Source organism: Engystomops pustulosus, chromosome 3 (assembly GCF_040894005.1).
Source record: "Engystomops pustulosus chromosome 3, aEngPut4.maternal, whole genome shotgun sequence".
Classification (NCBI taxonomy): Eukaryota; Metazoa; Chordata; class Amphibia; order Anura; family Leptodactylidae; genus Engystomops; species Engystomops pustulosus.
Window position 1 is genome coordinate 233,307,301 of NC_092413.1, and position 13,722 is coordinate 233,321,022.

At 42.8% G+C, this 13,722-nt stretch overlaps 1 protein-coding gene across 1 annotated transcript; it reads left to right on the forward strand.

The window, feature by feature from the left end:
- The first annotated feature begins 5,767 nt into the window (after positions 1-5,767).
- LOC140123028 (olfactory receptor 5V1-like) lies at positions 5,768-6,718 on the forward strand. Its single transcript, XM_072144280.1, has one exon. The coding sequence runs from the start codon at positions 5,768-5,770 to the stop codon at positions 6,716-6,718; it is 951 nt and encodes a 316-aa protein (XP_072000381.1).
- The last annotated feature ends 7,004 nt before the right edge of the window (positions 6,719-13,722 follow it).

A 13,722-nucleotide genomic window follows, 5' to 3' on the forward strand; every position in this document is an offset into this window, starting at 1 on the left:
CCCCTTATTTATTATAGAACATATAGTACCAACACAATTATTACATTACATGCAGCACACCCTAATAGCTTAGATACAGAATAAACCCCACAAACACATTCTATACAGAAATCAGAAAAGTATATGCATGTTATTCCCACTCCCAACCCACAAAAAAATTAAAATGGGAAAAGAATGTGTGCAAATTAAAGATTAAAGGGAACTTGACCCCTTAACTAAACCATACTAACTAAACTTATCTTTAAAAATTACTATTTTACGGCAGTATAACTATCCCTATGTTGTTACTCCTCATACCTTCAGCAAATCACAGGCCCCATTCAACCTTCTCTCAGAAATTCTCTACAACTACTAACCCCAGCTCCAGATAGCAAGCTCCTGAGGTAGAAGAACATGAATATGCATAGAGGGTAAATCAACTTTACAAACAGGCTATGGAACTTTTTAGGCATAGAGCTAAACAATATAGGGATAGTTGCACTGCTTTATGATAGAAGTTTTCAAAGATATATTTAGTTAGTATGGAGTTTAACTGACAGGTTCCCTTCAAACCAGAAATTCATCTGCAGATTGATCTGGAGAGTTATTACTGTAAATAGAGAGAACACAACATGGCAGAAGTTACTATATGTAGAAAAATAAGGAGGGAAAATATAAAATCTGCCTGCAGAAATGTATTTAGAATGAAACATTTGCTTTTTTACTGTATATAGGAATAATTGCTGTGTCTGCAGTGTCAGGAGCTTCTGCCTAGAGAGACTGGACCCTTTACCCTTTATCCTAAATCTATTTCCTAGCAGGTAAAAAAGATCATTAAAAGGGTCAAAACAGAGAAGCCTCAGCAAACAAAATGCATGTGGGGTTTATTATCTTCCCTATTAAACCGCATGTTGTTAATTGCTGAGGTTTTTACTTGACTAGTATTTTATGTTACATGTTAGGTTCCCATCACAAAATGTCCAATCTATCAAAATATAATAACGGTTATTCCCGTGCAAGAGAGGGCAAGATCCCACTTCTCTCCTGTCAAGGGACCAAGTTCGCTCTCCCAGCGCACCCTCGCTGGAGTGTGTGCTCGCTTTGTGTAAATGGACAGTAACTCAATACAACCGGGGAGATGAGGGCTCTTTCCTGGTGCTTCTAGGAGGATGGGGGGGGGGGGGCGGAAAGGAGATCTTTACCAACTGGGAATTGCGCATTTATGGCGAAGTTGGGGGTATAACAGGTGAAAGGAGTATGGTAAGCCATGGGAGTCTTTCAGCTGCTGAAATGACCAGTGAAATCCATCTGTATAGATGTCCCCCATGTAGAACAACACATACCTTATGGGAAAAAGCATAAGAGGAACAAGAAAAAGCCAATGTGGCTAACTAGTCTTGTAAGGAAAGCAATAAGCGAGAAAGATAAGGCGTTTAAGGTGCTAAAACATGAAGGTAGAGATGAGGCATTACAGGATTATAGAGAGAAAAATAAATCCTGTAAAAAGCAGATAAAGGCCGCAAAAATAGAGACTGAGAGAAATATTGCCAGGGAGAGCAAAAATAATCCCAAATTATTTTTCATGTATATAAATGATAAGAAACTAAAAACAGAGAGTGTGGGCCCCCTTAGAAATAACATGGGGGTCATGGTGGAAGGAGATGAGGAAAGGGCCAATCTACTGAATGTCGCCTTCTCAACTGTCTTTACCCAGGAAAATCCCCTGGTGGAAGACACAATGAGGAATAATGTAAATTATCTTTGGAATATCAACAGTTTAACCCAGGAAGAGGTACTGCGCCGCCTCACAACCACTAAGATAGATAAATCACCGGGGCCAGATGGCATACACCCCCGGGTTGTGCATTAACTATGTACCGTGATAGATAGACCGTTATTTTTAATATTTGAAGATTCACTGAGAACTTGTTATGTTCCACAGGACTGGCTGTGTGACTATTGGCTGCTATGGGCTTTGTGGCTATTGGCTACTGGGGGAAGTGTGACTTTAGCCTATTGGGTGCTCTGATATTGTTTCACTTCCAAAAAGAAATAGGATTTGATGTTGAAGCACAAACTAGGATGTGATACTTTCTCCTGAAGACTTAAAGGGGTATTCCAGGAATCAGCATAATTCATATACAAATGAGTCAGTAAAATATAAACCAATATGTAGTTAGTTGTTATTTAAAATTTTGCTCCTGTTAGCAGAAAAATGCTGGTGACTTAGACTGTAATGGAGAATTAAAATGTTACTGGCCCTTTAATCAGTCCGTTAATTTCCTCCACGCTGAGGAGACACAGGACAGAAGATACCGCGGGTCACATGTCCACATCACATGTCCTGCAGCTGCCTGGGCAGGTCATGTGATCACCACTAAGTTTGGCTGTAGTAGGTTGGTTGCAGTGCATCCAGTATGGCCGGTGTTGTGGTGATGGCAGTTACACATCATTACTATGGAAACAGAGCAAGAAAACCTATTACATCATCACTGGGGGCAGAGCTTAAGAGGGAGGAGGGGTTACTGAGAATTAAAGGATCATGGGATTTGTAGTTTCCAGTGCCAGCCTTCTTGGTGATAACTTCAGAGAGGCCATAACATTTTGTGAATTGTAAAATCAAACTATTTAAGTTCCATTTTGTGACTAATGACATTAAGTTTTGTTACATTCATTTATTTATAACATTATAGGTTTTTGTATTAGACGTTCCTATTCCCTGTATACTCCTTTAATATTTTGTCTTAAAAAAGAAGTTTATAATTTTCAAATTGACCGGGAGCGCTTGAGCATAGTGGGGGTCGTGGTCGTGGGGGTCGTGGTGTGATGGAATGGAGACACAGGTGGTTTCTCTGTAGATGTTGGGGCACAATGGGCTTCAGTATAACTGAGGGGCTTCTAAAGTGTCATAAGATATAGGAAGGTAGCAACAGTTTATGGTTGGGTTGTTATCCATGAGATCTAATAATGGATGAAGATGTTACACTGGATCTCCCCCGGTAACGCTCATCCAATATCATTAATGTAGAAGTAATTGTTGTGTCTATGGAGTCTCCACATCTTCTACCTGGAGACACTGGACGCTTTACATGGGGGAAATTACATCCACACTTATCGGTGATGTTATACACTAACAGGTAAAGATAAACCTATAAAAGCTCCACAGACATAGAAAGGAGGGGAGAAGCCTGTGGACCTGACGCTGGGGATGATGAGGGTATTACTGATTTCACCATCTCCGGTTATGACTGTACACGTCACCAAGTGCTGGATTTTATTTGAGCTTTTTCCAACTTTTCATGTAAAAACATGAATGGGATCCACATTTGTTATTGTTTAAAATATATAATTTTGGTTTCTATGACTTTTACATTCAGTTATAATTTATTGAAGGTTTTTCCATTGTTTTATGGGATATTGTTTGACCTTTTTATTTGTATTTTTGCATTTTAGTTTATTGAAATGCCAAATTGTTTAGTTCAATTTACAGAAAGCTGAAAAAGTTCCATTGATATAAATCGGATTCTTCTGTAGCAAATTCATTGTCCATAAACTGGGAATTATATCATTTATTTTATTTATGTATTTTTTATCAATAGATTTCTTAGGTTCTAGTAATAAGAAGCTTAAAGTCAGGCGCATTATTTTCACATGGGATGAGTCAAGTTTTGTGGTTGCGCGGGGAGTGTCACACCAGAAGCCCCTTTAGTCTGTTCTGTAGCACCTAGAACCATTATTTTTACATCACTGTCTGCTCACCAGTGTGTACAAAGACCAAGAAAAGGACATGGATACCACATTCATGTTATTAGACTTGTTATGCTTGGTGTTCAGGGCGCTGCCTTTCAAGATAGAAAAGGGAGGCATTGTTTCCCATTTCCCACCTTGAAAATATATTTGCATACTTCCCAGAATTCCCTAGTGGAGCATCAATTGGTATAAGTCTCCACATGCTTATAAGGTGGCCTTAACTGGCAAACTCTCCGTAAGGAGAACTCTTACTCCCTGACACTAGTCACAAGCCTCTCACTCCAAACCAGTACCCCGCCTGTACTGAGGAGACCCAATCAGGTTGAAACATTGTACAGCAATGTCTACTGCCAGGAAACGGTTCCTTCTGGCTTAGACTGGCTTAGACTGATTTGGCTTAATCCCACATCATGTTATTAGGCTTCCTGGAGGTCAGACTTGGTGTTAAGGGGGCTGCCTTACAAGGTAGTGAAAGGAGGGATTGTTTTCCATTTCCCACCTTGGAAAACATATTTGCATATTCCCCACTTTAAGCTCCGAGAAGGGTGATTGCTCATGGACAGACAGAGATCACATTACCCTCCATCTGCAGCAATTTTATGGACAGGAATGTCTGGTGGATGAGGTAAACCACTCAAAGAAGGGGCATAACTTGAGGGAGTTCAGAGGGTGCGGTCACAACCGGGCCCAGGAGACTTAGAGGACCCATAAGGTGTCGCTTTCCCATACGAGAAGACTAGTGCTATGAAAAATCTGTTCGGAGGCCTGCACTGGGGCCCATCAGCTACTGATTAGACCAGTGCCTAAAAGCTTTAGAAGCCCAAATCAGGAGTGGACAATTAGCAATTGTCCATAACATCTTCTCTTGCTTCATCATTCACACCTCGTTTTAATTTCCAAAATTGTTTGAAAACTCCACCCGAACATGGAAGCAAACTGTGATACAAGAACAAGGGAGAGCAGAGGCCTCCTTGTCTGGCACGGCTATGGTCTTCAACCTTCTTTATGTGTAACATCCCTTAGAATTGTGATTTAGATCTGAATTCTTTTGATGATGTCACAGACAGTCGTACTGTTCTCCTCTGTTTTGTTTTCCCTGGATACTTAAATTGTGTATTCACCAATTCCATGCACCACAAAATGGCTCATTTACTTACCCGGTCCTGTCGCGTGCGATTGCACCAAAATCCGATCGTGTGCGCCAAAATCCCGGCGGCATTCAGCGCAAAGCAGAAAAAGTCGGGAAACCCAACGAAAGTGCAGCCGTGGAGCCCTTAGTAAATGAGCCCCAATGTCTTCAAAAAGGTCATATCTCAGATATTTTTAAAATAAAACCCCTAGTGAACTATATCAGGGTAACTATAATAAGAGTGACCCTAGTAGGGTCGTAGGGTTTTGTATAATCAATTATCCTTGTGATGATGTAGAGGAACGCTACTTCTCCAGCCTTTCTGTTGGCGATAAGTGGTGTCCTTATTTCTGTATAATTCAGGCTGGACACGTCTGTCCATCGGCGCATGGTCAAGATCTGAAGAGTGTGATAACCCCTTTTGCTTACCAGGACGTACTATTACATCCTGGTGCTGTGGGGGGAGCTCACGTCTGAGATCTCTCGATACACAGCTGGAGTGACTTATATAAATTTGGTCTCCATGTGATCGTCCCGACCCAAGAATAACAAGGAAGTGTCATTTGGAGAACAGAATGTAACTCGTAAACACAGAGCCCACAAGAAAACACCACAATGTGTTTTTTTTGTCAACTTCACCGCATTTGGAATTTTTTTCCAGCTTTCCAGTACATTGGTCACGAAAAAATGTTTGATACCCAATGTCCTATCTATAAGTCCTAAATCCTCTGTTCCTTCTATCCATCGGCCTCCAGGCTGTTGTATTCACATGTACAGGGGTGGAAAAGCAGAGACTTTAAATCTACTTTTTATTAAAAATCCCCTACAGATCTGATTGTGAAGACATATAGAATATCATTATTAACCCCTCCCCTTTTTCCATATATCACAGGTTACGAATAACAAGATATGAATCATATTATGGAGATCTCCAATCACACGGTTATTAAAGATTTTATCCTCGTTGGATTTTCTCAGAACTTGAAGATCTGCATTTTACTTTTTCTCTTGTTTTTCGTCATTTATATTCTGATCATCTTTGGGAACGGCTTCCTGATCTTCACCGTCATCGTCAGTCCTCAGTTACACACCCCCATGTATTATTTCCTCTGTAACTTGTCCTTTATTGACATCTGTTACTCTACATGCACTGTGCCAAAACTCTTATTTGATATATTTTCAAAGACAAGAAGGATCTCGGTCATTGGCTGCCTCATACAGATGAACATAAGTCTATTTCTAGGAGGGACAGAATGCATCGTGCTGGCGGTGATGGCCTATGACCGGTACATCGCCATATGCTTCCCCTTACGTTACACCGTCATTATGAGCTGGAGGGTGTGTAATTGTATCACTGTCTCTATGTGGGTGGGAAGTTTCATCTTAGCCACCGTTCCCACTATGTCCAGGCCTCTCGTATTCTGCAGTGAAAACACATTGAACCACTTTGTGTGTGAGATCTTGGTGGTTCTGGAGGTGGCCTGTGGTGACCTCTCCTTCTATAAGATAACTATAGTTGTTATTGGGTTTTTCACATTGTTAACGCCGTTTATCTTCATTGTCATCTCTTATATTTGTATCATTATTTCTATATCAAAGATCAAATCCTCAGGCGGAAGATCCAAGGCCTTCTCCACCTGCTCTTCTCACCTCGTTGCAGTACTGATGTTCTTCATTACTATTATGATCACATACATGGGGAAGACAAGAATTTTTGCATTATATATTAAATATATTTACCTCATTTATGCAGTTTTAACTCCTGTGTTGAACCCTCTGATCTACAGCTTGAGGAACAACGACGTCAAAGAAGCTTTTCATAAAATCCTGGCCACCAGTTCTCCAACGCAGGAACGGTAATAAGGATCATTGTGAATCCCTTGTTGACAATTCTGTTTTCGACTTTCTAACCAGCCCCCATGTTTCACACTTAACACGAGTCACTACATGTGGTAATCATTTTAAAATCCTTGATTTGAGATTTTTTTTTTTTCATGGTTTTCAAGGCTTTTTTTTCTTGCTTTTCAAACAGATAGTTTAACCATCCAAAATAGTTAATAACTAACTTTTACTGTATCTCCATTGCTTTTTGGCTTTGACTGATAGGATGATTGTTAAGGAGCACCAGAAAGAGTATCTGGAGTAAATTGAGGGATCAATGCCAAGAGTGGTACTTTGGGATGCAGGGAGCTTTTGCCAGAGAGATTCAAAAGGTTAAAATATAGATCCAGACAAATTGGAAGAGATTTAAAATGACAGAAGACCTTAGTGAAGTTGCCCCCCCCACACACTTTCTAACAAAATTGGTGTAAAACATTTGTGCAGCAGAAATTTTTGTTTGTGCCGCTATTGTTTTTAAGATATTAATGAAAGCTTTGAGAGGTCGTCAGAGGTCAACCAGCCCCCCCCCCCTACATTACCCAAATAAAACAAAACTAGTGCCAATCAATTCTGCTACGTTTGTGCTGGTTTGTTTAGCTCACATTTTTGATTGTGCTGCTTTTGTGCTGCTTTTGTTTTGAAGATATTAACTAATTTGTAAAGTTCAAAAGGTCAACAACCCCACACACACTCACATTACCCGAATCAATCAAAAGTGGTGTCAAACATTTGTGCTATGTTTGTGCAGCTAAATTTTTGTTTGTGCCGCTACCGTTTTTAATGTATTGATCATTTTTTCCAGAGGTCATTCCTGCCAAAGTACAATGGGGCAGATTTATCAAGCTGTCTGAAAGTCAGAATATTTCTAGTTGCCCATGGCAGCCAATCACAGCTCCACTTTATAATATTCATGAGCACTGTTAAAATGAAAGTTGAGCTGTGATTGGTTGCCATGGGCAACTAGAAATATTCTGACTTTCAGACAGCTTGATAAATCTGCCCCAATTTGTTTGCTAGCTCCCTCTAGTGATCAAACCAGAGAGGTGTCACTAGGTTTATTTTTTTAGCAGTTCATCCAAAACACCTTAAAAACTATAGCGGCACCACTTTTGTTTGATTCGGATTTTGTGTTACGGGGGTTGACCTTTTGAATTTAACAAATTAGTTAATATCTTCAAAACAGCACAAACAAAAATTTGAGCAGCACAAATGAACACAAATGTAGCAGAATTTATCAGCACCAGTTTTGTTTGATTTGGGTAATGGGGGGGGGGGGTGGCTGGTTGACCTCTGATGACCTCTGGAAGCTTTTATTAATATCTTAAAAGCAATAGCAGCACAGATGAAAATTTCTGCTGCACAAACAATTGACACCAATTTTGTTAGGGTCTAACTTCAACCCCAAGTTGGGGTTCAACTTCACTCAGGTGACAGTAGTGGAAGGTGAGGAACAGTACAGGAACAGTGATGTGGAACACAGGTATCGGCACAGGGATGGATGGAGGCACAGAAACAGCTGACGGTGCACCTGATGAAACATGTGCGTGGAATAAAACCAGGTTTCTGATGGAGCAGTTTATGCTGTTGGGGGACAAACAGGAAGGTTGCAGACTAGGATGGCAAATGCCCAAAAAGCAAACTTGTTTATTTATGGACTGAGGGACTCAGGGGGAGGGGCAGTCACATACATTAAAGGCATCTTTGAGTTGTTTAGTATCTTTTAACCCCTTAACGACCTGGCCTTTTTTTGTTTTTTCATTTCTATTTTTCACTCCCCACCTTCATCATTCTATTAACTTTTTTTATTTTTCCCTGTACAGAGCTGTGTGGGGCTTATTTTCTGCGTAACAAATTGCACTTCATAGTGACGGTATTTGATATTCCAGGCCGTGTACAGGGAAGCAGGAAAAAAAATCCAAATGCAGCGAAAATGGGGAAAAAACGCAATAGCGCCATTTTCTTGTGGGCTTGGATTTTACGGCTTTCACTGTGCCCCACAAATGACATGTCTACTTTATTCTTTGGGTCGGTACCATTATGGGGGATACCAAATTGGTATAGATTTTATAATGTCTTCATACGTTTACAAAAATTAAAACCTCCTGTAAAAAATTTTTTTATTTTAATTTGCCAATAACTTTTTTATACTTCAATTTACGGAGCTGTGGTTGGTGTCATTTTTTTTGCGACTTTTGATTGCATTTTTATTTATATCAATTTTAGGACTGTAAGGCCTTTTGATCACTTATTATAGATTTTTTAATATTTTTTTAAAATGCCAAAAAAGTGCCGTTTTCAAATTTGGGCGATATTTTCCGTTACGCTGTTAAACGCAGTAAAAACCATTATTATATTTTGATAGATCGGGCATTTTTGGACACGGCGATACCTAATGTGTTTATAAATTTATAATTGTTTATTAATATTTATATCAGTTCTAGGGAAAGTGGGGTGATTTTAATTTTTAGGGTTTTTATTCTAATTTTTTTTTACTTTTTTTATTTTTACTTTTACTATTTTTCTGACTATCTAGAATACTTTAACCCTAGGTTGTCTGATCGATCCTATCATATACTGCCATACTACAGTATGGCAGTATATGGAAATTTTCTTCCTCATTCATTACAATGTGCTGATAGCACATTGTCATGAAGGGGTTTAAACGAAACAGCCTCAGGTCTTCGGAAGAGCGATGATCCGTGGCAAGATGGCGGCGACCATGCTCCGCCATCCTTTTTGGCGGGAGGTTGCCCGTGAGCGGTGCTAGTTCCAATCGTGGGTGTTAACGGTAAGTCTTTGCTGCAATATGCTGGAGGCAATCTCTTTAGAAGAGCTAGAGAAAGCATTGCGGGGCATGGCCAATTGTCACGGGGTGCCCTGCGACCCATGTCTCGGAATTCTGGCAGACGGGTGAAGTTCTTCGCTGAGGTCCGGAATGCCACTCACATTGGGGGTCATTTACTAAGGGCCCGAACCGCTCTTTTTCGTTGGGTTTCCCGTAAATTACCGGTTTGTGCCGAACTGCCCCGGGTTTTTGGTGCACGCGATCGGATTGTGGCGCATCGCGCGCCGGCATGCACGTGATGGAAATCAGGGTGTGGCCGTTGGAAAACCCGAAGAATTCAGAAAACCGCGGAATTTAAAAAAGGTGTCGCTTGACACGCGCTTACCTGCACCCAGGATAGGATGGTGAACTCCGGCGGACTTCAGTGCAGCAATGACACCTGGTGGACATGGGGCGCACGACCTTAGTGAATCGCCGTAAGACCCCAATCCTCGACGGAGAACGCGCAGCTGGATTGCAACAGGGCCGGGTAAGTAAATGTGCCCCATTTTCTGGAACTGCCTTATCCCATCTCCACCGTCTCACATCCGAAGTCCTCCAAGCCTCTGGTGGGTCTCCCTGCTCCATATGTGGACTTTGCTAATGTGTTTTCAGAGAAGCAAGTTGGGACTCTGCCGCCACACCAACTCTATGACTGGGATCAAGTGTATCCGCTGTTCTCGAAACTGCGGCCATGTCGGCCTATGTGAAGGAGAACCTGTAGAAGGGCTTTATACGCAAGTCCTCGTCCCCTGCCGGTGCGGGATTCTTCTTTGTGGCCAAGAAGCATGGTTTTCTCCATCGTAGCATCAATTACCGTGGTCTCAATAAGGCCATGGTGAAAAACCGCCTCCCACTACCCCTGATCACAGAACTGTTTGATCGTCTATGTGGTGCCAAGGTTTTCACCAAGTTGGACCGACGGAGGGCATATAACCTCATCTACATACGAGAAGGTGATGAATGGAAAACCGCCTTCAATACTCGGGATGGCTACTTTGAGTACCTTGTTATAACTTTCGGACACTGTAATGCACCGCCTGAGTTCCAGGAGTTTGTCAACAACATTTTCAGAGACTTGCTATATACCTGTGTCGTGGTCTATCTAGACGATATACTGAACGATGAAACAGGCAGCACAAAAGTTCTGAGTGAACAAACGGTGGTTTAATCCATAAAAGACGACGTTTCGGCTGGTAAGCCTTTCTCAAGTACGGCTTTGCACACAATTTGTTTTTTATTTTTGGCTCATTTTTCCATATATACTGCTATGCTGCTTGAACTTTCTTTTTTTCTAGACGATATACTGGTGTTCTCCGCAGACACTGAGTCCCATCGGGTCCATGTACGGCAAGTTCTCAGGCACCTAAGGGCCAATTGCTTATATGCCAAGCTTGAGAAGTGCCAGTTCCATCAGAGGAGTCTCCCATTCCTAGGCTATATTATCTTGGACAAAGGACTATGGATGGATACTGCAAAGTTTTCTGTAGTACTTCCGTGGTCGCGTCTAGTGGGACTTCGATCTATCCAGAGATTCCTGGGCTTTGCCAATTACTACCAGCAGTTTACCCACATTTCCCCTTCCTGGTATCTCCCATTGGGGTGCTGACCAAGAAGTATGCCAATCCTAAGCTCTGGCCTCCAGCGGCTGAAGAAGCTTTCACTAAACTGAAGTCTGCCTTTTCATCTGCTCCCGTTCTCACCCGACAGGTCGATGCCTCATCCGTTGGTGCTGGAGCCGTTCTCACCCAGAAGGGGCACAAAGGTCGAACTCTCACCTGTGGGTTCTTCTCCATAACCTTTTCTGCCGCAGAAAGGAACTACTCTATTGGTGATCAGGAACTTCTGGCTATTAAGCTTGCTTTGGAAGAATCGCGTTTTCTTCTGGAAACTTGTCATTCAGTCAGTATCTATACTGATCACAAAAACTTCCTGTATCTCCAGACTGCCCAGCATCACAATTCAAGATAGGCTCGTTGGTCTCTCTTCTTCTCCCAATTCAAATTCCTGATACATTTCCATCCTGCAGAGAAGAATATTAAGGCCCATGCTCCCTCTCGTGCCTCGGATGTTGCTGGGGAAGATCCTACTCCTAGACATATTGTTCCGCCTGAACGGCTGGTTCATGCTGCCCCAGCAGACCTTTGGCAACTTCCTCCTGGTAAGACTTATGCCCGACCTGCCCTTCGAAAAAAGGATACTGACTTGGGGATATTGTTCTCATGTGCCTGAGCACCCTGGGATGCAACGCTCTGTCGCCCTCATTTCCTGTTTCTACTGGTGGCCAGATCTGGTCAAGGATGTACAGGATTTTGTGGGCTCCTGCACTTCCTGTGCCCGAAACAAGCCATGTCGTCTTAAACCTGCTGGTTTTCTTCTGCCGTTATTGATACCCAGCTTATCACCAATCTTCAATCTTCCTCGGGTAATACCGTAATCTGGGTGGTAACCGACTGGTTCTCAAAGATGTCCCAGTTTGTTCCTCTGCCAGGTCTTCCATTGGCTCCACCCCTTTCCAGCTTGTTCTTCCTGCACATCTTCCGGCTTGAAGGACTTCCCTTGCACATTGTCTTGGACTGTGGGATCCAGTTTCCCGTTTCTGGCGATCCCTGTGCAGTCAACTACAAGTGAAACAGGACTTCTAATTTACGTACCATCCGCACTCCAATGGACAAGTTGAGAGGGTTATTTAGACCCTGGGCTTCTATCACCACCATTTTGTCTCCGCCTGACAGGATGACTGGTCTACCCTGCTACCATGGGCGGAATTCTTTTACAACTCGCTGGACTCTGAATCTGCCAGCTCCGCTCCGTTTTATATTTTATATGGACTACATCCTTGTCCTCCTCTCCCACTTGCTGAGAGATCTGATGTTCCTGCCATGGAGGAATTGGTCCGAGATCTCAGATCCATCTGGGAGCAAACATGTCAATCATTACTTCTGACATCTGCCCAGGCAGACAAGAAGTGCAGGTTTCCTCCAGTCTTCTCTCCAGGGAACAATGTATGGCTGTCTTCTAGGTACGTCCGTTTGAAGATTCCTAGCTATAAACTTGGTCCTGGGTCTATTTGCAGTTCTGAAGCACATCAACCCTTTGGCGTATAAGCTTCGCCTTCCTACCTCCATGCGCATCCTGAACTCCTTCCCCGTCTCTCTCTTGAAAACAATCATCCTGAACCACTTCTCTCGGCAAGTGCCTCCTCCTCCTGAGGCTGATTTCACCAAGAAGAAGAAGGGAAGTGTTTCTTCCTTGTTGACTGGAAGGGGTTCAGGCTAGAGAAAAGATCCTGGGAGCCAGAGGATAACATCCTGGACTGTGGCTTTCTGCAAAAATTCCTCCAGTCCAAGAAGAGCGGGAGGCCGAAGGGGGCGGGGTGGTACTGTCATGGGTGCTCCTACATCCTACCTCCAGGGTCGCAGGTGCACCCTTGCCCCTCTCCGCTGATCCGGTCCCCTGATGGTTCACTTACATCGCCTCGACCCAGAAAGCTGTGTTCTATGCCCTTTGCTGTTATTGGGATTTCCCATTGTGACCCGGTACCATTCCTGACTGTGCTCCTCCGCTGCCTGCCTTGACCTCTTGCTAAGTCTTTGTACCTCGCCTTGGCTGCCACCACGGACAACGTCGCACCTGTGGAATAACCTGGTGGTACCACGCCGCAGCAAGTCCAACCCGCTTTGCGACACTCAAGTGAAAATCGGGTGCCATTTAGATTCTGGTCCCAGGTGTCGGAGGATGTGGAGCGGTAGAGGAGACGCGGGCTATTTAACTTAAAGCAGTTATATTAATCGTTGACCCTCAAGTCTTTGAGCCAACTAGAGGAGGAATTTGAGGTGCCTAGGGCTATGTTCTATCAATTCTTGTAACCACGCCATATCCTACAGGCACAGTTTGGTTCTGCGGATGTTGCTTTCTTATCATTGTGGGTAATGGTGGTAGTGGTGCAGTCTAAGAATCTGAGAGGTCTCATATCAGTACTGTACGGGGCAATATTAGACAAGTCACTGAGGGATCTGCTGGTGGACGTGCGTAGGAAGTGGGAGCTAGACGTAGGAGGACTACCAGATGATAAATGGGAGGAGATCTTGAAGTCTCCGAGTAAAGTCTTGTTGAATGTAGTGAGAGACAATCTCAGTTGTTTTTTTTTTTTGCATAG